The following is a 24,908-nucleotide window of genomic DNA, read 5'->3' as shown; positions in this document are numbered from 1 at the left end:
ATGCAAAGCCCCAGTGCAAAAAAGTCTGAGATAACCTCCCAAGAAAATAAGAAAAAAAAGGTCCCGTATAATCCGAAATAAAAAAATGACTTTTGTCGGATCCAAGTAGCCCCAAAAGGAAACATCCCATACCGGCAATTTTCCCCCAAAGCGCAGCGGATATTAGTCATTATCTATACATGGTGTATATGAAGAGGTAGCAAGATGCGCGCGGTATTAAAGCAAGTGTCTGTCTAGACGTCGACGTCGATAGAGTCATCAAGGAAAGTGGAAGGGGGCTTGCCCCATAGTAACATGGTGAAAGAGAATAGAGATGCAAGGTGCGATACCTCATGCCGAGAAATTCGAGAATTCGTAAAAGAAATGATGGCGCTATTGCCGTTGGGTGTATGTATGTTGGAACAAATATAAGAAAAAGTAAACTGCCAGGGTATTTAAGCAGATGTGACGCGGGGATCGGGAAAGTAGCCCATCATGCCCCAGTCACCAGCTTGTGGTGTAGGGGTTTGTCCCGACTGTGAGGGTGTGCTTGCGAGCATGGAGTTGGTCATCGAGGCCCAGTCACCGAAGCCACCTGGGGCGGGGGAGTACTCAAAGTCCATCATGACATCGCCGTTGCCGGGTGGTGGCGGTGGCGGAGGAAGCTCGCGCTTCTCGTAGTTGTTGGTTTGCGACGTGAGTACGGGAGGAGACATGGTGAGAGGCGAGTTAGACGACGAGTCTGGTGATTGACGAGGAATCTGGAATTGTTGTGTGGCAGGAAACACGGTTGGTGTTCGGAACTGGGGCGTGCCAAATGAAGCTTGATCACTGGTGGTGCTAGACGGAAGCAGTGACGGTGGTCGCATCTGGCCAAAGGAGCTGTCTTGGGAAAACTGCTGTTGTTGCTGAGACCCAGTCACCTGCTGAGACGGTGGAGGATTGGGAGACTGCAGATTCCCGTTGTTGGTCATGACAACATCTGCTAGGTCGTACGCGACCGATACGATCCACTGAGCCTCGACCTCATCGCCGGAGAAGAACTCTAGCAAATCTTGCAACTGCCCTGGGCTCTCTTTCTCTAGGAAGCCCTGGGCTCGGCCAGTCTTGCTGGGGTGCCAACTGAACTGCGGGCGCCTGCCGCCATAAGAGGTGTGCTTCTCCGCAACTAACGTGTCCCAGGCGGTGTGGATTAGTGGTTGATGAAGAAGGCCGTAGACAACGCGCGAGTGCATCCAGTCGTTTTTGCCGAGACCGGATTCGAAGTGTCGGGCAACGTGTTCGACGTGACGCTCGCGGGCAGGGTGAAGAGCGGAGCAAAAGCCGCAGGCCCAGTACTTGCGCTTTCGCAGAAACTTGACCACTTTTTCGGCATGAGGGCACGTTTTACATCCGTGACACTGCTTGTGGTGTTGGTTGAACGAGTTGGAGCCCCAGAAGCTGCGGTTGCAGCCTGGCTCTGGGCAAGGATACTTGCGCCAGCGCTCATGGAATTCATCTTCATGTCGCTTCCAGTCATATTTGCGCTTGAAGCTGGTCTCGCACGAGGTACACCAGTACACGTTTTGCTTGTTACCGCTCGAGGGCGTCACTTGAGAGCCATTGATGACTGGAGCGCCGCTGGCCGAGGTGAGAGGGGGGGCCATGGAGCGGTTGCTGGTACCGGACTGCCAGGACATGGAGGAGCGTGCTGAATTAACAGACCAGAGCGAAGCGTGGCCGGAGGAACCAGAGCTAGTGGATGAAACGGATATCCTAGTGCGGTGTGCGTAGGGGTACGAGGGCGGCAGGAAGACGTTGGTATCGGGTTGCTCCGGGATGGTCATGTACTGGCCTGCGGCAGAAGAGCCATGGATGGCGGGATTCCATGTCGGAGTCGCTGTGTCGTGTCTGGGTTCAGTCTTGATCTCAGTGTGGACACCGCCGGTGGGGGTGGGCGTCGATGAGGCCGTCGAGGGAGAAGACGCGCTGGTATTCGAGGAAAAGGAGCTATGCGAAGGAAGAGTAGACGGCGAGCGCGAAGGCGGCGGCGGCGGGGGCCCCTGAGGTTGAGGAGGAACTTGAAGGACGTTCGGCTGCTGAGTGGCGGCGAGCGTGGTTTGGATAGGAAAGCTAAGTTGTAGAGGAGGGCTGTCTTCGACCCACTGGTGAAGCAGGTCCTTGGAAATACCCGAGTCGATGAGAACCTGGAGGTTCTTTCGAGCTTCAGCGAGAACGTCCTGGGCGCGCGGGTCGAGCTGAGAGTCGTGCTGTTGCTGTTGCTGCCCTGGCAGTGGTGGGGAGGAGTGCCCGTGGAGCTGGTGATTGTGCGACTGATCCATTGCGGCTTCGAATACAGTCACCTCGGCATTGATGGTTGAGTATTGGTTGGTACAAGCGATGGGCTGAGCTGTAGATGGCGGCGGAACGAGGTCGGGTAGGTCGTGATGCGAAGTTGGCACACAAAGAGGTTGCGAAAGAGTCGCCGATAATGAGTCCGGCGCAATTCCCGGTAGGAACAGAGCTAACGAATGGAGGGTATAAGGCAAAACGAGTGTGGCAGGAGCAACTGGCTTGGGCGACTACAAGAGAGGCGCAGAGTAGAGCGAACAGTTGAAAGCGCAATGGCGAGGCTGCTTAGGTGAGAGAACGAGGGCTGGCGTGAACGAAAGAGATGCGAGTGAGCGAGTGAGCGAGTGAGCGAGCGGGCAAACGGGCAAGCAACGGGCAAGAACAGAAAGCAAGGCGAGGCCCAGGCTCGACGATCGAGGGGGCTCGCAAGGGTAATATGGAGAGACAAAGCAGGCTGTGTGCAAAGGTCGAGAGGGAGCAAGAGAGAAAAGTTGAGTGTGAGAGAGTGAGCAGGGAAGAAGCAGAAGTAGAAGAGAGCAAGCGAGGTAGTGGCCGAGGTGTGTGGTGTGTGCCCTGTGGTGTGTGTGCGTGCGTCCTTGCCGGGGTGGCGTGTGTGTGTGAGGAGGTCTGGGAACAAACAGAGGCCGGATGGAAGGGTGTGCGAGAGTCGAGCCTGCAGAGAGAAGTGGGCAGATCTTCCAAGACAGGCTCGCGGGAGGGGAGAATGGGAAGAAACGGATAGGAAGAGGAGGAAGAAAGAGAAGTTGGTGGTTGGTGGTGAGGATGAGGAAGAAGGAGGACAAAGCTGGGGGGTGTGGATGGGGGGTCTTTTGGTGCTCCCCAGGTTTGAGCAAGAGCAAGACAAGAGGTACCAACTACGAGGGTACGAGGATGGAGAGAGAAGAGCTGGGTTTAAGCGGCGCATTGGGTAGGAGCGCTGTCAGTGCTCTTCTCGTGTCTTGTCATGCCAGTTTAATGACTGGGGTTTTTGGGGGGGGACTGATTTTGTTAGTGCTTGTTTGGCTGCTGGCAGGACAAAGAGGGGCTACCAGAGGTACAGGGGGTCAGGGTGGCGTGGGAGGGTGTGGCTCAGGGCCGGCGCAGTCAAGGGGTGGCAGCAAGGCTCAGAGCCAAGGTACCTTCCTACGGGGCTCCAGGGGGTGTGTGCGCTGTATTTACAATGGGATGCGCAAGAAACTGCCGACAGAGATTGGTCGGATGGCGCTGACAAGATAATATCGACAAGGAAATTGCAGAATTGCGAGACGAAGGCAAATATTGCCTCCATGGTGCTCTTCCAAATAAAATTGCTGACGGAACGGAGCGACGCTTCTCATTCAAGACACTGCCGATGCCGTGTTACAGGGGACAAGGCTGCCCAGTACAGTGAAAAGTGAAAGAAGCCAACCAGGGCCAGTGCTGCCCGTGCCAGTGGCCAGCTAGCCAGGTACCGGCCCAGAAGAATGGGGCGGCCCAGCCCAGATGTGCAAGTTCAATGCATATCCCCGTGGGCGCGCTCGACCAGGCACAAGCGTGAATAAAAATGGATGCAGAAATAGTTGGCTTGCGCTTGCTTATTTAATCCAACTTGTTGCTGGCGACTTGTGAACAAAACACTTCGATGCACTCTTGTGGTTGCTGATCCTGCCCGATCAGTGCAACGCGGTCTGACGCTCGAGTACCAATCTCATCGTCCACCGGTCTCTTGATCGTCTCGCCGTCTTGTTTTCCAATCTTCAACTCGCATTGAACCTTGCAGGCGCGACCACTTCCAAGTTTTCATCCTGTTCCAACGCTTCAGCTTATCCATGTCCATGCACTGCACAGACGCGCTCACAATGTTAACAAGTTCGACTCGGTTGTCAGTCGACAAGAATAACTTCAAGCCGGGCTGTGTAACTACGGATACTAAAAAACTAAAATTATAAAAATGGCAAGTCTCCCTTTATGCGAAAACCCACCAATCCGGCCCAATTCATCCGTGCACCAACAGAAACAGCCTGGCTGCCGCCGGGTTCTCTGCTAACGTTACGCTACCAGTCCCATTCGGAACTGCGAACTGGTAACTAGCCTTGACGGCGCTCCCGGCATCCATCCTCCTCCTCACTCCCCTTGCAGTTTGGATAGCCTCATGTACTCGGTACCCGTTGCAAGCCCTGAGCGCCATCAACACTTAAGACGCCACCCATCTTTGGTGCTTCATCCATCCCTCTGCACCTCGACACTTTAAATGCCTGGCTGCACTGCTGGACTGTTCAACCACGTTGCATTGCATTCGCTGAGTATATTTAGATTTCTCTTCCTCTCCTCCCTCAGCTTATCATGGGCTTGTTCCAACTTCAACCACACCATCATCAGCAGAGATTACAACTTTGTTTCTCTCTGCCAACCCTCTCGTTACCCGCATGCCTCAATCAGATCTCACCAACCGGTTCCGCTCCTCCCTCTCCGCCCTTTCCGCCTCCCGCTCGACGGCCTATCAGTACGTTCGGTGCTCATTCTTTGCCTCACGTTTGGCTAACGAAAAGAGAAGCACCAGTAGCATGCCGCGGTCCCTTGGCGGAGGGGTGTCTCTTGTTAGCCACTACCAGGGCTAAGGGCAGCTGCACGGGTAGGCGGACGAATCTACCTATCCAGTAATAACCAAGCCTGTCTTGATAAAATAATACAGCGAACCAATTCGCTCCCCTTCATGCGCGCATCCGTTGCGGATACGGCAAACATTCACTCTCCGCCACCCCCCCAGTCGAGGACCCTTTCCTCTTCTTCAGCCCACGCCCAAACAACTTGGCGGCGCAGACAATGGCTCTTTAGCCGGCGATCACAGCATCCAGAAAACATGGATCTCATGACCACCCACTTGATCCACCAAGACTCACACCTTTTTGGTGCTACGACTTTTTAGAAAAAGCCCTCTGGTACCATTTCGCCTCGAAAAAATCCTTCTCCCGCTTCTGCCCGCGCATCACCCATGTATTCATATTCTGACAATGCAGGCCTAGCCCAGTGGGGGAACGTGGGCTTGACGCCGAGCTGGGGAACGGACCTGGAGGCCGGAGCAACTCCAAGCCCCTTTTGTAATTTGCAGGAACAAGATACCCATCCGAGCTGAGAAACGGCGGCCATTAAATCGCATGCTGCACAACACGAGAAAAAATGGGCACTAAATACAACGCCGGCTTAATGGACGCAGGAGCCCACACTGCAGCATGTGCTTCTCGCGTGCCTGCGTCCCATCCAACAGTGCAGAGCGGGTTGAGCCGCGAGGTCAGACTTTAATCATGAAGAAAGAACCTGGTGTCACCAACTTGTGTGTAGTTAACAGGAGTGACTGGCCTCTTTGTCCAGTATCATTTGTAGCCGCCCTGAACTTAGACCTTCCAAGTACTCCGTAAGGCGAGCCAATATCCAACATGGGATATATGAGTGGCGCAACATACTGGTTAGAAGGGGAGAGATGCCTGACGGCTCGCCATCATGGAAACCACGAGGCTCCGCAAGCCCAGGAACCACGTCAAGCAATGAAACTGGTGGGACTCCGGAGATGCCCACCTCCAGGAATTTCGAGTCCATCGTCCATCGCACCCCTGCTGGAGTTTGACACACAAAGCACTGGCGTTATCGGGGCTACTGGCACTTCGATCTGGAAAGACAAAGGGGCATTACATCACAGCGGACATGTTGCTGCAAGGATCGGCAAGGTACAGGATGTCGCTTTCGTCATCTTGCCAAGGGGCTGTGTTGTTCGCGTCCAAACCCCCCAACCTCCAACGGTCATGACACGCCCGAACCCACTCTTGATCTGCCCGCCAGTCTGCAGAAACATGCCAGGAGAAACAAGAGACCAGGCAAAAAATGAGAGACACATGCGCAGAATCTGAGATATCTTTGAACCCTGTTTTGCTTCTCACTTGGAGACGTATCGCACTCTGTAGTCATCATCCATCAGCCTTCTGTCAAGACATGTCGTCTTATATTATTCCCGTGCCCATGTAGTATGGCGCAAACGGGGACGACCCTATTTCAAGTTAATTGCTGCGATGGGTGTGTTTCAATTGCCTATTTTGAGGTGCATGTTGCGCCACGTGTGACGGAGAAATACAACCAAGCGACAAGGCGTTGTAATAAAGGGGTTGGCCTGAGGTTTCTCTCCGCCCTTCTCAGCAGTTGTGCATCTCGCCTCCCATGCTTTGAAATGCACGCGCGCACGGTCAGCGACAGGCGGCCGCATAATAGTAGCCAACTTTCAAGGTTCAGCCATGATGAAATCCCTCCAGCAGAGCGTGGAGGGGGCAAGGCTATCATGGAGAGGGAGGGGCCGGTAAAATAAGCAATGGCAATTTCCGTGGCTGCAAAGCCAAGCGTCAACTTTATGCGGGATAGCCATGCCGGCATTGCTTTGAAAATCATTTGCACTGGTACCGTGTCCAGAGTACAGAGTAGTGGTAACTGAGTTGGCGCTGGCCACATGATGCAGCGCAAAACTGTGCAACGGGAAGAAACGAGAGAGAGGTGTGGAGCAGGTGCCCATACGATTGTCTCTTGATACCAAAACAGTTGCTTTAATTATTTAATTATTTAATAATTATTCCTACGGGATGAACTGCGTCTTTGTCGTTGCCCGCGTAACGTCTGAGACGCGTAAAGAGCTGCCATGGTGCGTGCCTGACTGCCGCTATTTAGCGACGGCCTTTTTCGGTCCTTTGAAGACCTTCCTGGCATTTCACTGCGGGCATGACAGGCAATTGACTGGTTAACTAGTAATTTGTAGTACTAGTTGGCAAGTTTGCCATCTTCCTACTCCGTACAGCTGGCACCCGCGACTGCACTCAAGTCAGATGATACGAATTGAAGCAGGGTTCACCTGCGTGACTGTTTGTAACAATTCGCGTATCCAATGGTGCCTCGGCAGTGCCACGAAGCGTCTCCAGCATATGCAAGGGCGCGTGCAGTGGCTGGTGCTGCCCTAGTTAGGACAACATGCGAAACAAGAAAACGGCCTGCTTCACAGAGACCGAGTTCATCTCAAGGTGTAAAGCTTTCATCCGTCGTATCGTGTCATAGATCACCACCCTCGCGATTTCCCACTATTTCTCAGCTCGGCATTCAAATGCAACCAACTCGGTCAAACGTTTGACTTGCACTGATTTTGCAAAGACAAATTGACGAGGTTCTGTGAAGTCGTGCTGACGTATCGTTGCAACACAAGTCGCAGAAATAATCTTGAATACCTTCGACGGCATAGCGTATTTATGAGCCTCGGATAAATAGTTTGGCTCGCAGCTTTTGTCAGCTTGGAGGTCCTGTGAAGTTCCGAGGGTATTAGTCGGTAATGCAGCGCCATTGCGAATCGTAATAATAAGCTGTAATAATGGAATTTGTAGAAATACTGTAGACTATTGCAACCACAGCACCGTACAACCCGGCCCGAGTACGCCATGCAACCTCGCCTTGCTTTCCATATTCAGCTGTGCTTGGGCCTCAAGATAATATGGTAGCATCTGCTTGTTCGGCAGCTAGGCTGTTTTTATCACAACTACGCTGGGGCACGGCCCCGAGCCATGTGCTATTTATGCCTCCCATGGACGACAATTGGACAGGCAATATTGCGCATAGGTAAACATGCAAATCAGTCGATGCTGCATAACCTTGACGTAAGAGTAGTCCATCTTAGTTCATCAAAGTCTTCAGACCTTACCCAGGTCCTGGCAGCTTGTTTTATATGCTTGCGGTGTCAATACTAATAATAAATTTTGGCTGAGGGTGCTAAAATCAATAAGTTATAGTTATAACGTCTCTGGGAGCCAAGAATAACTAGAAAAGGGTAAATAGAAAAGGGTAAATACATAGCGAGGTAGAATGACGAGCGTTCAATTTGTGGTCTCAGGGTGTAGGGCTCCAGTATAACGGTATAATGTACAATGTGGGCCGAGGATTTTCAGCTTCCCGCTGGGTGACAGTGTTGCTCGGGCATTGGAATTCGGTTCCGCCGAAGGTGGCTGGGCTGGGACATGGAATGCGGCCAACTTTAAAACTTTTGCTGTTGGAAGGGCTCGTAATCGACGAGCCGAAATTGGGCCGCCAACACTCAGTCTTGTTGGCAGTGTTGAATGGACGTTCGCGCTGATACAGAGTTACACGTTACACTCAGAAAACCATAACTACCAATACAGGATCAGACCTGGCAGGGTGTAACAGGCCTCTCAGCTCTTCCGATCTTAAAAATGGCAGCACCGCCACTTTCTATACATTTCTCAGTCGCAAGCAAATATGGCATGCACCTCATGAACGAGCCAAGAGTCTTCGGCCGAAAATCCAGCCCATCTATCTGCGAAACCACGTTGAACCCGAGCGTATGTACGGATTAGTCCGCTGAAGTTGCTGTAGATCCTGGTACGTATTATTAGAGTCCACTGAAGATCAGCCCACCTGGTGCGAAAGCGCTGCGAAGATTTCACCCTGTAATCTCCCAATCATGCAGTCATGAAATTTTAATACATCGATGACATTCAGTACTATATACAAGCCTGCCTGGTTTCGCGATGATGTCATTTTTATTATCAACCGCTTCCCTTCTACTACCTCACGTTTCGCTTTAACTGCCGCTCGCAGGCATACATTATTAACTAACTAAAACGTGTCGAACCACAGTTGCACCTATCCTGTTTCGACCGAGGACTAAGTAACTATTAGCGAGATACGGCTAAAAACCCATGATAATAAACCAAAAAAGATATGGCACGATCCATTATAGCGCAGGGGTTCTATAGTTACGCACCACGACTCACTAAGAACTTTTAGTAGTGTCTACCGTGAAAACAAACGCATCCCTTTATTATGTCACGATTGGCAAGCTCTTCGGAAGCCAGCCCGAGAGCCGAAACATTGGCATCGGTGTGGCACGTACAGTAACTACCTTGACGACTCTGCGCAACCCAGCTTGCCCAGTGCCTATCAAACCCCCAGCCATGGAGATTCCATTTGACAGTCGCTCTAATTAACGTTAACTACTTCACTCTTTATCAGTCAATATTGCTATTTATTCGCTGTTAATAATGTCAGTATTCCCCAAGTTATCAAGCCGTCTGTCAGCTCGAAACAACGTGAAACATTGTCAACTAGTAATGGACGTAATGGACACACACCCGCACCATCTGTGACCAACCCCGCGAGGCTGAGCTTGTCAATCGTGACAGACTCAGGTCTGCACCTGAAACGAAACGACATGCGCGGGCGACAGCGATTCTATTTATATCATAATCCAGTATAACCCGTGTTTATAGTGAGCTTGGAGATGTGGCATTACCGGAATCATTCAGCCTTTCAAGGCCACCGCTAGCTGGCGATCTGTTTCTTCTCAGCAACTTGTTATAGACACTTGGTAAGTAACATCAATTTGAGGGCGGGATACACAGGAGGCAGCCAATTAGTATTTGGCAACCACGGTACAAACACGATTATTGCAAATATTTAGCAAGTAATACACAGTTTGGAGGGTTATTTCACTCCCATGTAATCCACGAGACAATTACAGCAAAGGGTCGCCCGTCAGTGTCATCCTTGTTAAATAAATATAATGGTACTCTGGCGACCAATCGATGTGAGCGCTACCAACAGGTAGTTGGTACATGGCTTAAGCACACGCCCCCTTGAGTTCCCCTCCCCCTCCTTCATTTCAACCTTGCATATTTTGGCTTCTATTTCTTCAAAGATCTAATACGTCCATTGTTTCGGAGCGAACGGCATTATGACATGAAGGCTTCTCTCTAATGCTTTGATGTCCACGATCTCCTTTTGCATCTGAGTTATTGCCGGTTGGAAGCAGAAATGGATTATAGAGTTGGTTATTCGTCACGCTTCGATTCCTTGCCCCCTCCCCCCAAGAACTAGGAATATCAGGGTTCTACTAGAATCTTTGCGTTAGACCTAATACAATGCTGACCCGATCTTTGAATATGTACGCCCTAAAATTCCACTTTTGGTCTTTGCGATCGCTCAACTATTTAAATGCGTTATCAATATGTCCGCCGGGCCTGGCAGTTTGCTTTGCCTGCCTTCAAGACACGCAATTTGGTCAAAGAGGTGGAAATTCTACGTCTAAGGAGGCAGCTATTTCAATCTGTAAATACACAGTGGTGAGTACAGCCGACGTGCCTTATCTTGTTCTGCCCTTCTCTCGCCAGTTGGCTACATACCAGCAAGGGATAAGAGATGCGCGAGCGAGTCTCGGGTACAAGTGAATACTACCACGGCCTAGATTTTGCTATCTTCAGCGCTGTTGTCCGTGCAAATACGAGAATCTCGCGCTACTTTTGAATCGATCTTTAGGCTGTGGCCTTGCCAGTATTATGAGTCTACGTACTTGGCGTAGCAGAGTGTTGCACTACCCTATTGCCGAATTGTCTCGATCAGTCTAGGTAAAGAAACAATGTCCTATAACAGAATGTGGCTCTTACTCGACACGTAGAAATCCTCAAGCAGTATTATAAAATAGAGCGTGGCGTATAATTACAAACCATACGTCTTGTTATTTATACAAAGCTTGAAGTGTGTATTTTGTCCGCTTTGCTAGAATACCTAACAATCAAAATGTAGAGTATAATTAATCGTGGGAAGATAGTGAACACAGCATAGGAGGAGATACTTGCAGTATGTTATGTGTATTTCTTACTAATGACTTACTGGCTATGTGAAAGCGCTTATTCCATTACCTAGGTACTCTCTAATTGCTCTATTCCCTTTTTTACTCCCTTAATAGTTTACTGCTTGTACACAGCGGCTTCCTGCCTCAGTCCGTGTATTGCCACTACTGTCTTGGTCGGATCCCAAAGTAAGGACTGGAAAGTATTTAGCCTGATTGCACCAGCTCTCGAACACTACCTATACTATGTATAAATGGCCTCGTCTGCCGCTTTCACTATCACCTTGTGAACTTTTGTGAGGCTGTTCCGTGGTGTTGCTATCTCGGGTCTAGAGGGCTTAGCCACCACAACTCGTCACGGGACGAAAAATGCCTCGCTACGATGCCTCTTCAAAGAAGGCTATGATCTACCAATGCCTTGTCGCGGATCATTGGTTACCCCCACATTCGAACAAGCAACACACCAGCGAGTAACTCTGGCAACTACCAGGGCCACACGTGTCGAGTTCTTGCACAATTGCATGGATTTACATAGTGTGCTATAGTAAGTCCAGAGTTGCTGAATTTAGGTAGCCAGTTGCCAGTCCATATAAAGTATTGCGCACTCGCCTAATGAATATGGCATCCACCGTGTGAACAACGGCCAGGCCGTTTTGCACTGCTAATTTTAGCGCCGGGTCTGGCCTACTAGCAACCACAGTCAAACCGCAGACCAAAATTATGCTAGCAAAAGATCAAGGGAATTTCTGACCTGGCAAGCAGTGTATTACTCTGCGATATTATCATGCTCGCTAGCACCAAGGATTGGAGATCTGGATGGTTAATGATAGAAAGGGTGGCCTGAGTGTTGGTAGGGCGTAGGGCTTACTGAAATCTATGCTCGCTAATCAACTTACTACCAGCGTACCACTATGCCCTACCGGACCAGGGTAGAACAGCGCCCAATCTTTTCTTATTAACATTACCATATATATTACTGTAATTTATATATAATAACGGATAGATTTACTATATTCCCTTGCGAAACCATATCATCCAGCCCTATCGAGGTGATAGCAACATATCGCTATAGAGGAGGTACAGATCGACAACTTGACGGTCCTAGGGCTCCGAAACACCACAGAGCCTTGGTTAGTGCTATAGCGGCGTGATGAGAGCACATTTCCAAACTTCCCGCTCGGCCCGCGCGATGGGAATAGGCAAGCCAAACTAACTAGGTAGTTACTGATTTCTTCCCCTCTAACCAGCGTCTCCCTTACTTCTTTCAATCCCTCAGGTTCAGCCACTTTCGAGCATTTCAATGCTATAACCTGTAACCGGGTCATGCTATCATGGTCTGTTTGTAGTGACCGTGTCCCAATCTAATCTTAGGGTTATACATTCAAGCAAGTAGTATCCTTGCTTAAGTGTCGTTAAGAGCCCTCCATTATCCAGATCTAGGACAGTTGTACGTGGCTGATTTTATTCATTGTGTATAGTATGGCGTGCTCGTTGAACAGAGCAGAGGGATAGTACAGGAGCATTCTTCGGACGAGGCCTAGCAACTGGTTCATGTGGATTATCGAGGCTTAGGCCTGCCAGTAAGTATTTTTATAAGTAGTAGCGCGTTACCTCGAGACTCGAAGAGCTAGTTAGATCTACCTATGTATAAGGATATTACTGATAGTTACTAGTTATATTGTCCTAGCTATAGCGGCTTGACTGGTAAAGGTTTTAGCTTATACTTCTTATTGCCTCCCTTCTACTAATTTATATAAGTCTATATAAATCGACGTTATAATTGTAGTCTAGCCTTCGAGTATATAGATTAGGTATTAGAGAAAAGTTATCTATATATTTTGTTAGAACGCGCATATCAACAGGGCTGCTTGCATATTCTAGGAATGTATTAGAAGTGCTATTGAAAACACCAGCTCAAATTTCGCATCCTGGTGTCGAATGTCAATATAGAGTGTTGCGGTTTGGCAGTTTCGGAGATGGCTGTGCGACGCTATGAGCGCCTCAGGAAGTAACCCACACCTCTCGAAATACGAAATTGCGTGATAGTCCATTGTACCTGCATATACCCCGGGATAATAAATAGTATCCTGCTTAGGCTTCTGCTTGGTCTTGGCGCGGAACAGGCCCTGTTGCCAATCAAAGGGGAAGGCCATATAGCACTACCCAAAAAGCAATCGCTTTGGGTACCTTGTTATTAGTGTCGCGGTGGCCTGGCGTCTTCTTTCGTCCTATGCTCTTCTTAACCGTTTGTCGTTCGGCGTCTGTCTGGAAACACTAGACCATTCAAAGTCTCCCACGCTTATGGTAGATTGAGAGTGCGGACCGGAGCCTAGCGTCCGACCCCCCTCGGTAAGGGTGGTGCTACGCTGGTCTAGGTGGCATACCTGATGGTAAGTGTACTTGGTATATCGGCGTAGAACTGGTGATCATATAGAACAACCACTCTAGCTAATGTTTCATGCTATAACTACGATTCGATATTTATAGTAAAGAGTGTTTTAGGCAGCTACTGGTAACTGGCCGTAGGGAATTGTTGAGCCAATAAAGATTTTTATCTAGTGGGATACCTTACCAAGGCAGGAAACAATGTGGTGATTATAATGAAGTACAGTAAAATGGAAAAAGGGAGGGTCCTTAGAAATCTCCAGTATTATTAATAGCTCTTAGTCTCGTCTAAACTATATTGCCTACTTATGCACCTTACATCTGTGCCTTTCTATGCAGCAGTTATGTCGCCTCTTTTCTCATTCGTCTAAAGTATGCTGAGAAATAGAGCCTCAAACTGGTTAAAAGGTAGCGGCCTATTATACTTTCGCCGAACTTCCCTACGCGCTGGTGCTGAAGTAGTAATTCTCCCAGAGATACTCGTAGTCCTCCAGGATACCACCAATGAAGCTGGGCATCCGTCTCGATACGCCATTTACCATACCCTTTGTGATATTCTCATAGAACGCGCCGCGCATGCCCCACCACATCATCGACCAACCGCGCTTATTCCACTCGTCGCGTTCCAGCGGCGTCGTGCGCAGACTGGCGCCGCTGCTGGTGTCGCGCAGCTGTCGCGCGGCGTATTCTACCGTGAGGCCAATCATCCACGGCGTCCACGATCGCTTATTTTTGCTGCGCATCAGCGCGACAGCATATATGAGTGGCGCGAGAATATGCAGCACTTCAGCAGCATGTCCGACGCCTCGCAACTGGGTCAGCAGTTTTGTCGCAGGACGAATGTCGTCAGCGGTGAGCACTCGCGAAAGCAGATAGGAGCTGATATCTCCAGATTCTGGCAAGGATGGCATGCTCATGCCCGTTCGGGGCATGGTCCAGTCGCGTCCATAAGGAGGCCTCATCATATCCAGCGCGTCCTGCGACGCCATAGTATTGCCGTGGATGCTGCCGCCATCTTCCAGCGCAAACTCGCTTTCACTGCCAGGAGCCAAGTCGCTTTCGTCGCGATTAGGATTAGAAATGTCGTCTGGGATGGGTTCGCGCTCCGGCAGCGGCGGCGTGACGATCTGGCGTGTGCGCGTGATGCGAAGCAGCAGCAGACGGCAGACGGCCTTGATCCCCTCGAGCAGCACGACGACGCGCCATCTAGACTTATTCCCACCGCGACGCTTAGCCGACATCTCCAAGAGCAGCTCGGTGTAGATGACCATCTGTAGTGTCATGGCCACACGCCTGTAGAAGGCGCTCTTCTCAGCCCAGAATCGAGTGTAGCGGGCGTGCGCGGTGCGGATAGGCGGGATCGGGAGCTTGGACACGGCTTTGGAAAGAAGATTGTCATGGTACAGACTGAGAAGCTGCACACCGGAATGGATCGATTCGGAGGCAATCTCAGCGTCGCGAAAGCGGCCTGCGCGGACCCGACAGTTTAGAGAGGGAGTTGGACGGGTGGAGAAGTAGGTAGAGAAGTGAGGACAAACCAGGGATAATATATGTCAAGCTTCGCAGAGCACTTTCAATTTGCGAGACTTGGCTTGCATTTTTCGTGACGAATTCCTCGTAGGACGCAAGCCACTGTGGCGGCATGGCGAGGATCTGGGTAACCGTCGACGCAGGACGCTTGGGCAGCGTCGACTGCGCGGGCATAACGACGGGCGTTTCCGATGTCGATGGGGGCTGTTTTGCAGTAGAAACCTTCTTGTCTTGGTCTTCACTGCGTCTAATTCGATGCTGCGCAGTGGTGGCTTAATGCCTCGTGGAGGAGCGATGCGATGCAGGTTGCTGATTGATTGTGTTGATGACGCAGCTGGGGCCGAGAGGCGCGCAGTAGCGGTCCTGCTTCGCCGCTTGCCGAGGCACATGCTAACAGGTACCTACCTACCTACCTAGGTACCTAGGTAGGTAACACTGCATCCGGACATGAGGTACCCGAAACCACGAATTTAGAGAGCGACAGAATATGCCTGAAATAATAAAAAAAAACTACTAGAGAATGATAGTCAAGGACCGATTAAAACGAAAGTTTCGCGTTCCAACCCTTTTGACTCGAAGCGCACACCACACTAGATTGTCCACGGGCTGGCCAGCTCCAGCAGAACAGTCAAAGTAAAAAAGTAGCTGAAATTAAATCGACTTTGCAGGACGAGGAATCGCCTATCCGTAGACTCTCCACTGTGTTGGGACAATTTCGGCTCTGGGCACTTCTGGACCAGGTAGAATCTCTCTGAGAATTTCATTCACTCCCTTACCCATATCAGCACACTTCTTCCACTGCCGTGGATAGCCAAGGCTAACCTCCTCGAACCGACACCCATCCCTCCAATCTGTTCGACGGATGTGAATATGGCCGCTGATGACCACTTTGGCATTAAATCTCCGGTGCCAGTCGTCCGTCAATGTCGTACCGCACCACAAACTGAACCTTGGGACCAAAGGAAGTTGCACCAAATCCTGCCGTAGCTGCCAATGGTTTGCAATAACAAGGGGTAACGATGGGAACTGCGCCCTTGTCGCGTCCAGCTTTGTCTCAAATTTCTTCACCAGCGCTCGGCACCAGTCTTGTCGCGTGGGATACGGGTCCGGGTGAAGCAGAAACTCATCCGTCGCTACCGTATCTTGTTCGCTTGCCCACTCAATCGCGCCTTCGAAGCTTACTTCCCGAGGCCTGAATGAGTAGTCATAAAGAGTGAAGATGGGGGCAATGACCGCTGGACCGCCTGCTCCCTCCCAAACCACAAAATCATCCTCGGGCGTGAGCACCTTGTATTCTCGTGCAATGTCGACGCACTGTTGATACCTTTCTTCTCCTCGAGCGCTACTCCCTTTTCCGTGCATCGTGTAAAGCTCGTGATTGCCGGGACACCACCAAACGGCATCAAAGCACGCAGTCGCTTTGGAGAAAGCGACTCGTAGATGGTCATCGGATTCTCCCACATCGCCGCAGAGAATGAGTCCATCCCCACAGTGAGTTGACAGTTTGGACCAAGCCACTCGGTTTTCTGCGAAGGCAAGATGAATATCGCCGATAGCATAAAGATTGCCGTTAGGCGTTCTTTGTGAGGAGGCTAAGCTGGTCGACATATTTACTCAAGTACTGTAAGGTGTATGTATGTATGTACTCCTAGTGCGAGACATACCAACTTACGCCATTTGACCCGCCGACCAGCGACAATTCCAGTCCATTTCCAGAACTAACTAGCAAGCTGGGGTCAGTCATTACTAAGCCAGATAGGGTTGCAATCTTAATGCATTGCTATTAATTCGTACTCTGGAGAAGAAAATCAAACGATTTTGCCTCTAATATAAGTTCTAGTAGTATACAGGGATATGACCCTGTATTCCTCTTACAGGAACCAGCGCACTTACACCTCCCCTCCTCTTGCACATCTGTATTTTGTGTTACCTCCCTTGCGCGTTGTTGCTTGTAAAGAGAGGCAAACCATGCAGCCTGCCAAGGACATATAAGATCCGCCAGGTCCAGCAAGATCCCAGGACCTGTCCAATTCTCTGCGCGCAACGGGACCAAGCAGAATCCAGAGAGCCAAAAAAAATCCAGCTGGGCCTGCAGGACATCTGCAGTAAGGGCACACTGGGTGTCGGGCACATATTCATAAACGATAGCGTAGTAGTATTCGGTCGGTAAAATTTCACGTATTACGCCGTCCATTTTTATCTCGAGAGGACGAGAATGCGGGCGCAATGCACAGAGCTCCTCCCCACTGATCTTTGTCCAGCCGAAACATTTCCTCGTTTGAAGCGCATCGGTGTATTGGACGGCGCAGGTGTGTTTCGGAATCGTTGTCGGCAACGACCAGTAAGGCAGCCGAGCGTCTCCAGAAGCCTTATGCCAACCCCCCCACCCACTCCATCAGACATGCAAATATTAGTGCACCATCGGCCAAGTCCGGCCAACACTAAGAAAAGCTTGACATGTTTTGTTTTTATCTGGACCTCATTCCCCAGATCACGTCTAGCTGGGGCTGGCCATGCTGCCCTCAGCCTTGTACAGGAGGATCACCCTTGACATCTTGCACAAGCTGCGGTCTCACCCAGACAATCAGACTGGCTGCCAGCGGCCCGACGGCCAGCGTTACGTACATGCAAACTTGCAGAGGGTCATGAGTCAGCGGCGTCACGAAGACGGCGAGCAGGGAGCCGAGCGACGTAGTAGAGAGGTAAATGGCCATGATGAGCGACTTCATCGACGCCGGCGCGCGCGTATAGGCATACTCGATGGCTGCGACAGCAGCCATAACCGCCGAGGCGGCACCCAGCACGTAGGCAGGCACCTGCCAGTAGACGGAGACTTGGTTGGGGACGGCGCCGCCCATACATTCGCGCGCGCGGGGTCGATCGTAGCAGGGCGGCGCAGCGTAGACCCGAGTCTGGACGGTAGCGGCATAAAGCATGCTGGCGGCGCAGAGCAGGAATCCGGCTGTCACGCGATGCCGGTAGGTGATGGGCGAGCCGCGGCGTTGAAAGTATGGAAAGACGACGCGGTCGAGGACCGGCAGCAGGGTGATGGTGGTAACGGGATCGAGAAAGACGAGGGCGTCGCTAGGCAGGCGACCCGTCTCCATGGTGGCGGCCTGGGAGACAAAACTGGTCGCAAACTGACTGCATGCTGCCCAGTAGAAGGGGTAAAGAAGAAAAAGCTTGCAAGCGGACAAGGCCTGGCCGAGGTCGTCGATGAATGCGTCGTCCCAGGGCAGCCGTCGATTCGGGTGTGCATCAGGACGAGCTTGCTGTAAGCCGCCGCCTCGTCGGAGCGACAGCCAGAGTGCATGTCCTGCGTGGAGGATGATGGACTTTTGGGGCGCACTCGTGATAAAACTGCTTCTTCGTGAGAGTAAGACGACAAAGCCTACCACAAAGACTAGCGTTGAGGTGGCAAAGGTCAGTGTAAAGCCGTATCGCTGCTCAATGACGGTGCAGACCGAGGCGGAGAGGGAGCCGACGTTGATGAAGAGGAAGAATAGCAAAAATATTCTTAAAAAGGTCAGCCTTGCGTAAACTCGAGTTGAAAATCTTGGCGCAGAACCTCTGTAGTGTCAGGTCTCGGTCTACAATCTCTTCTTCCCCCGAGCTGTTGATGCGAATAGTATCGCTTTCTGTGTACTGCTCTGCAATGAGGGCGCTCACGTTGGTCTTGATGCCGCCCGCGCCGATTCCAATAAGAAACAAGGCAGTTACTAGTGTCAATCGAGCCAATTCCACATTTTGGGCTGCTGATGATGCCGATAGACATAGCGAGAGCAGCCCGGCCACGTAGAGAGCCGAGGCCATGAAAATCGTCTTGACGCGGCCCAGGTACTGGTCCGCAACCACAGCACCTATTATAGGTGTGATGTAGCACCACAGCAGAAAGGATTGATTCAGCATGGTGGCCTTGGCTTGTCCGAGTCCTAGTCAGGATATACGTCAGGCTGGCCATCCCATCCTTCTCTATACGAGCTTCATGTCATACGTACCAAGACCACCCCGCCGCAAGGGATCATCGACTGCATTCTGCGCATAGTTTTGCATTGGTCCCACGACTCCGAAAAAGGCGAACCGCTCGCAGAGCTCAATCGTAGCAATCGGCCAGACCGTCCGTGGGGGGGAGGCTGGAACTCTTGGGCGACTATCTGTGCCGTGGCAGCCATTGTCGGTGCTGTAGCCTGTAGGGGCAGTAGGTGATGCGAGCAACGGAGCCCTCTCTGTTGGGTCTGGAGAGGCAGAAGTTGCCGTCCGTGCCATAACAGCGTCGGAGCATTAATTCATGCTGTGTGTAATAGAGAGGAGGGAGATGGCTTCTCTTGATCGCTATAATTTATTGACATAGTGCCTTGGCTCGGCTCTCGGCTTCGGCTCTCAGCTCGGGATCCGCTTTGATCCTTCACACCGATATTAGGCAATCAGACATCAGACATGTCCTGCATGCCAGAAGAAAGTAGCGAGGTAGTCTAGGCATACTTAAGCTAAAAAAAATACAAAACATATCCCTCAAAACACTGTATGCAACCAGCATGTCGCCAAGTAATCAGTCGAGCAGCCCCGATCGCGTCCCAGAAGAGGGCAAACATGAACCCATCCTCAGCGATGCGCTGGATGAGGACTTGGTAGACTGGGACGGGCCAGATGATCCGAAAAACCCAATGAATTGGCCATTGAGGCGAGTTGTGGTTGTCATAACCATAATTTCCATCATCACTTTTCTTAGGTGAGTCCAGACGGGTCCTGGCTGTGTTTGTCATCGTCTGCGACTAACAGGGCGCAGTTCCCTGGCTTCGTCGGTGCTTGCCCCGGGTATTCTTCAAGTCCTCGACGACTTTCATTCCCAGAATCTCGAACTTGGCTCTTTTGTAATCTCGGTCTACGTCATTGGCTACGCGCTTGGGCCTTTGATTATCGCGCCGCTGTCTGAAGTGTATGGCCGCTCGCCGCTGTACCACGGATGCGGCATCTTATTCGTTCTCTTTAGTGCAGCGTGTGCTATGGCGCCCAGTCTTGCGTCTCTTGTCGTTTTGCGTCTCTTTGCTGGTTTGGCTGGAAGTTGTCCGCTTGCCCTCAGCGCTGGTACGATTGCCGACATCGTCCCCTTTGAGAAGCGTGGGCGGGTATTGTCCGCATGGACCTTTGGGCCGTTATTAGGGCCAGTTATTGGACCAATTGGTGATGATCATTTCACCTACATTATACAGTTCATCCTATTCTAACTTGTGGTTGTAGCTGGTGGCTATCTCATCAACGTCAAAGGCTGGAGATGGTCCTTTTGGCTCGTCACCATAGTAGTATGTTGACCCAACCATTGAACATCGAGTGAGTAGCTTACATTTGGCAGTCTGGTGCCGTTTGGCTCGTCTCCTTCTTATTTCTTCGAGAAACATACGCATACACCCTCCTCTGGCGCAAAACCAAACGCCTCCGCAAAGCAACTGGCAACCCAAACCTCCGTCCCGCCGTCGACGACCGCCGCTCACCAACCGAGATTGTCACGCTCGCCATTGTTCGGCCGACCAAGATGCTCACCTGCTCGCCCATCATTTTTCTTCTCTCTCTCTTTATGTTTGTCTTTTATGGATATCTCTATCTCGTCTTCACCGCTATGCCGCAAATTTTCCAGACTGTCTACGGCTTCTCCACTGGCGCCATTGGCCTCACCTACATTGGCCTCGGCATCGGCTCGTTTATCGGTGTCTTCATTTCAGGCGCAACTTCGGATAGAACGGTGCAATGGTTGAAGAAGGAAGCAGACGCAACACCAAAGCCAGAGCATCGCCTGCCCCTGGCCGTGGCTGGCTCAGTGGTCGTCCCCATCGGGATCTTTTGGATAGGCTGGACGGCAGAAACTCACCAACACTGGATGCTTCCCATTATCGGCACCGCTATTCTAAGTATTGGTGTTACTTTGGCCTTTGTACGTACTCTCACACCGTTTCGCATTTCCATGCTACCGTCTGCTGACTCTACAGATGGCCGTCTTGGCGTACCTCATCGACGCCTACGGCACCTACGCAGCCTCGGCCGTCGCCGCCAGCATCATGCTGCGTTCGCTCGGCGGAGCATTGCTTCCGCTTGCTGGGGGCCCCATGTTTGTCAAGCTCGGCTTTGGCTGGGGTTGTTCCCTGCTCGCCTTTATTGCTATCGCCATGATTCCCGTGCCGATCGTCTTTTTCACCCATGGCGAGCGCATTCGCGACAAACGATTTTTCGGCGTTGTATTTTAATATAGTACTTCCCCTCATTCCCCCAGTTTTAGAATCCTGCATACATGAGAAAGGACAGCCGGAAGGACAGGTCGTACACCAAGGACAGGTGCAGTGCGCCAAGGACAGGTAAAGTGCGCGAAGGACAGGTGAATTGCGCGAAGGACAGGTGGGCACCCGACGACATGACCAATCGGGAAAATTGTGCATTTGAGTCCTTGACATGATATGATGAAATCGGATGTAGAATTTGTTTCCGGTGGAATTTAGGAAACAGACCAAAATAGAGAGTTGCAGCATGCAGCAGACTTGGCTTACTCCTTCACTGCAGCCTCACTTCATTCTGCCTTTACTCGCATCGAGTGAGATTTGGAGTAAATCTTGAAACACATTCTTGCTTCGAATCAATTAATTCACCTATACAACAAGAAAATGCATCAAAAATCAGGAAATGGCCAGACGGCGGCGACCGGCGATGCCGCCCTTAACGGTCAAAAGCATCCGACATCTACCAACGGACATACGGTCTCCAACGGAGAAGTGGTTTCCAATGGTAACGGTCCCTTGAATGGACAGAATGGATCAAATGGACATACTACTTCCAATAGCCATACCTCCTCCAACGGACACACCTCCCATGGACACACCTCCAATGGAGACGCCTCGAATGGGCAGGCAGCTAGCAACGGCCACACAACTACAAATGGGCATAAAACACTCAACGGCCACTCCAAAAACGATAAACAGCTCCAATACTGGCAAAAACAGCTCGACGGCAGCCAACCCGCCGAGCTGCTTCGCGATCGACCTCGACCCTCCTCGCCGTCTGGCACGACCGAAGAGTACACATTCGTCGATGCAAGTAGCTTGCGAATCTTGCAAGGATTCTGCCAGAAAGAATCGGTATCACCGAGCATCGTTCTCCTCGCTGCCTTTCGCGCGGCTCATTTCCGCCTCACAAACGTTGAAGACGCCAACATTGGCTTGCACCAAAGCCAAGGGACGGTAAAGCCCGCCGAGATGCAGTGCATTCGGCTCGCGCTTGAAGAGGAAGATAAAGATTCCTTTGTTTCGCTGATACAAAAGACCATGTTCACCATAGAAGAAGCGACAGCTCACCAGGGCTTGTCTCTGGAGCAGATTGCCTCTGTTACTCAACGAGGACAGCGCGGCGCTGCTCATAATCCGCTGGTGCGCATGGCTATTGCGGTACAATCGCAGCAAGATAATGGCAATGTTGGTGGCAACGGCGTATCGCTGTCCAAAGCCACAACGACAGCGCCACTTGATCTCGATTTTCGTCTGGTTCTAGAGCCTGACGGTCTGCGTGGCTCCGTCGTCTACTCTGATGAGATCTTTGCCGCTGCTTCAATACAGTGCATGGCATCCGTGTTCCTTGAGATTTTGCGACGCGGAATCACGGAACCTGAGGTGCCTCTGGCGTCGATGCCGCTCACAGACGACCTCAAGAGCCTCATCGACGCAGGCCTGGCTGGCATCGCCCATACTGAATACCCGCGGGAGTCGAGTGTACCAGCTCTTTTCCGTGAGCAAGTGGCATTATCTGCTGATAATGTTGCTGTCAAAGACTCTGTGGCTCACCTAACATATACACAGCTAGACCAACAGTCAGACCGCATCGCGTCTTGGCTCGCCAAGCAGCGCTATGCCCCAGAAGCCATGATTGGAGTCTTTGCTCCCCGCTCTTGCGAGACAATTGCCGCTTTTCTAGGCATTCTCAAAGCTAACCTAGCCTATCTCCCTCTTGATATAAATATGCCGCCTAGACGTCTTGAGAGCATCCTGTCAACAGTCCAGGGAAAACGGCTTGTCCTACTAGGAAAAGGCGTCACTCCTCCTACCCTCAACCTTGATGTTGAATTCCTGCCCATCTCTGAAGCACGGGACTCCGAAACCGACGTCGCTACGTTGCCTGTTGTTTCCCCTACTAGCTTGGCCTATGTCATGTTTACCTCTGGCTCAACCGGTCGCCCCAAAGGCGTCTTGGTTGAGCATCGCGGCATCGTTCGCCTGGTTAAGAATAGTAATATTTTGTAAGCTACGCAGTCTGCTGTCCCGATCGCTCACGTCTCCAATCTTGCATTTGATGCTGCTACCTGGGAGATATACGCCTCCTTGCTCAACGGGGGTTCCCTCGTCTGCTTTGACCACCTGAGCGTGCTCGACTTGCCTGCCCTCGACCAAATACTTTCTCGAGAGAAGATTCGTGCGGCCCTCTTTACGCCTGCTTTCTTGAAGCAATGCCTTGTCGAATCCCCTGCCGTCCTCTCCGGCCTCGACGTGCTACTTGTGTCGGGCGATCGTCTGGACGCACGCGATGCTGTGGCAGCTCAAAGCATCGTCCCGGGCACTGTCATCAATGCCTGCGGCCACACGGAAAACAGCTGCCTGAGCACACTGTTTGCCATGACAGCGACTGAGCCCTGTGCCAATGGCGCTCCAATTGGACGCACCATCTCCAACTCGGGCGCTCTTGTCATGGACTCTAAGCAGCGCCTCGTCCCTCTCGGCGTCGTCGGAGAGCTAGTGCTTGCAGGCGATGGCGTTGCCCGTGGGTACACTGATTCCTCTCTCGACGCGGAGCGCTTCACCAAAGTCACAGTTAACGGACAGAGTCTTCGCGTGTATCGAACTGGTGACCGAGTACGTATCCGCCCACGCGACGGCCAGCCAGAATTCTTTGGCCGAACGGACTACCAGGTCAAGATTCGCGGTCACCGTGTCGAGCTACACGAGGTCGAACAGACCTTTCTCCGCGAGCCATCGGTTGCCAGTGCCGCCGTGCTCGCGCGTGCGCCCAACAGCGTCGAGACGGAACTCATTGCCTTTCTCACTATGCACGGCGATGTCGTCGACGGAGTGGCCCAGGTACCGGTTGACGAGAATCATAATACCCAAAAGGATCAGGTCGCTGCCTGGGCTGAGCTCTTTGACTCGGATACGTATGCCTCCATCGGCAGTATCTACAAAGCCAACTTCGGCCGCGACTTTCTGGGTTGGAAGTCCATGTACGACGGACAGCTGATTGACCGCGACGAGATGACTGACTGGCTCGATGACACCATGGCGGCCATTCGCAGCACGTCTCACACCAAGACCGTCTGCGAGATTGGCACCGGCACCGGCATGATGATGTTTAACCTGGCCGATGACTTTGACCACTACGTCGGTGTCGATCCTTCGCCGTCCGCGGTGTCTTTTGTTCGTCGTATGGCTGACTTCGTCCCGGGTCTGGCTGATCGTATCGATATACAAGTTGGCACGGCCGAAACGATTGAGAATCTAGACTGGCAGGTCAAACCAGAGCTCGTCGTCATCAACTCGGTCGCTCAGTATTTCGGCAGCGCCGACTACCTCTTGGCCACTGTGGAACGCACCCTCAAATTGGACAGCGTCGAGTGCATCTTCTTCGGCGACGTGCGATCTTTTGCCTTGTATGACGAGTTTGGTACCACAAAAGCTCTGCGCGTGTTGGGTGCGTCGGCGACGGTCGATGGTATCCGGGAGAGGCTGGCTGGCCTTAGGGATGCCGAGGAGGAGCTCCTCATTGATCCAGGCTTCTTCACAGGCCTCGTTGATCGTCTCCCCAATCGCGTCGATCATAACAGTGGCTAAACCATACTAGTAGTTAGGGTAAAGGGTTAGAAAAAATAGGGGTTTTTTAAACTAAAGTTATCTACTAGTAAATAAACTTAAAGTTAAGGTTACTATTCTTTATTATAATAGTAGCTAAACTATACTAATAGTTAGAGTAAAGGGTTAGAAAAAATAAGGTTTTTTTAAACTAAAGTTATTTACTAGTAAAT

The 24,908-nt window shown here is 51.4% G+C and overlaps 5 protein-coding genes across 5 annotated transcripts; 2 read left to right on the top strand and 3 right to left on the bottom strand.

Annotated features, from left to right (window-relative positions):
* Positions 1-434: 434 nt before the first annotated feature.
* Positions 435-3,598, bottom strand: CCM_07306 (uncharacterized protein; the record flags this gene model as incomplete). Its single annotated transcript, XM_006672447.1, has 3 exons — positions 435-2,482; positions 2,545-2,983; positions 3,458-3,598. 3 exons carry the CDS (start codon positions 3,596-3,598, stop codon positions 435-437), a joined length of 2,628 nt encoding a protein of 875 aa, XP_006672510.1.
* A 550-nt stretch (positions 3,599-4,148) lies between these two features.
* CCM_07305 (uncharacterized protein) lies at positions 4,149-5,391 on the top strand (the record flags this gene model as incomplete). The annotated part of the gene is made up of 4 exons (XM_006672446.1): positions 4,149-4,205; positions 4,249-4,372; positions 4,853-4,921; positions 5,318-5,391. The coding sequence occupies 4 exons, from the start codon at positions 4,149-4,151 to the stop codon at positions 5,389-5,391; spliced, it is 324 nt and encodes a 107-aa protein (XP_006672509.1).
* An 8,385-nt stretch (positions 5,392-13,776) lies between these two features.
* On the bottom strand, positions 13,777-15,040 carry CCM_07304 (peroxisomal membrane protein pex16; the record flags this gene model as incomplete). Its single annotated transcript, XM_006672445.1, has 2 exons — positions 13,777-14,804; positions 14,875-15,040. 2 exons carry the CDS (start codon positions 15,038-15,040, stop codon positions 13,777-13,779), a joined length of 1,194 nt encoding a protein of 397 aa, XP_006672508.1.
* A 2,348-nt stretch (positions 15,041-17,388) lies between these two features.
* On the bottom strand, positions 17,389-19,132 carry CCM_07303 (oligopeptide transporter, putative; the record flags this gene model as incomplete). The annotated part of the gene is made up of 3 exons (XM_006672444.1): positions 17,389-18,382; positions 18,435-18,798; positions 18,865-19,132. 3 exons carry the CDS (start codon positions 19,130-19,132, stop codon positions 17,389-17,391), a joined length of 1,626 nt encoding a protein of 541 aa, XP_006672507.1.
* Positions 19,133-19,401: 269 nt separating this feature from the next.
* CCM_07302 (non-ribosomal peptide synthase, putative) lies at positions 19,402-24,717 on the top strand (the record flags this gene model as incomplete). The annotated part of the gene is made up of 9 exons (XM_006672443.1): positions 19,402-19,595; positions 19,653-20,047; positions 20,105-20,166; positions 20,217-20,792; positions 20,848-21,093; positions 21,135-21,250; positions 21,352-21,455; positions 21,530-23,135; positions 23,259-24,717. The coding sequence occupies 9 exons, from the start codon at positions 19,402-19,404 to the stop codon at positions 24,715-24,717; spliced, it is 4,758 nt and encodes a 1,585-aa protein (XP_006672506.1).
* Positions 24,718-24,908: the final 191 nt, after the last annotated feature.

The sequence above is a fragment of the Cordyceps militaris genome, assembly GCF_000225605.1.
Source record: "Cordyceps militaris CM01 unplaced genomic scaffold CCM_S00006, whole genome shotgun sequence".
NCBI lineage: Eukaryota > Fungi > Ascomycota > Sordariomycetes > Hypocreales > Cordycipitaceae > Cordyceps > Cordyceps militaris.
This window is presented reverse-complemented; position numbering and strand designations above follow the sequence as displayed.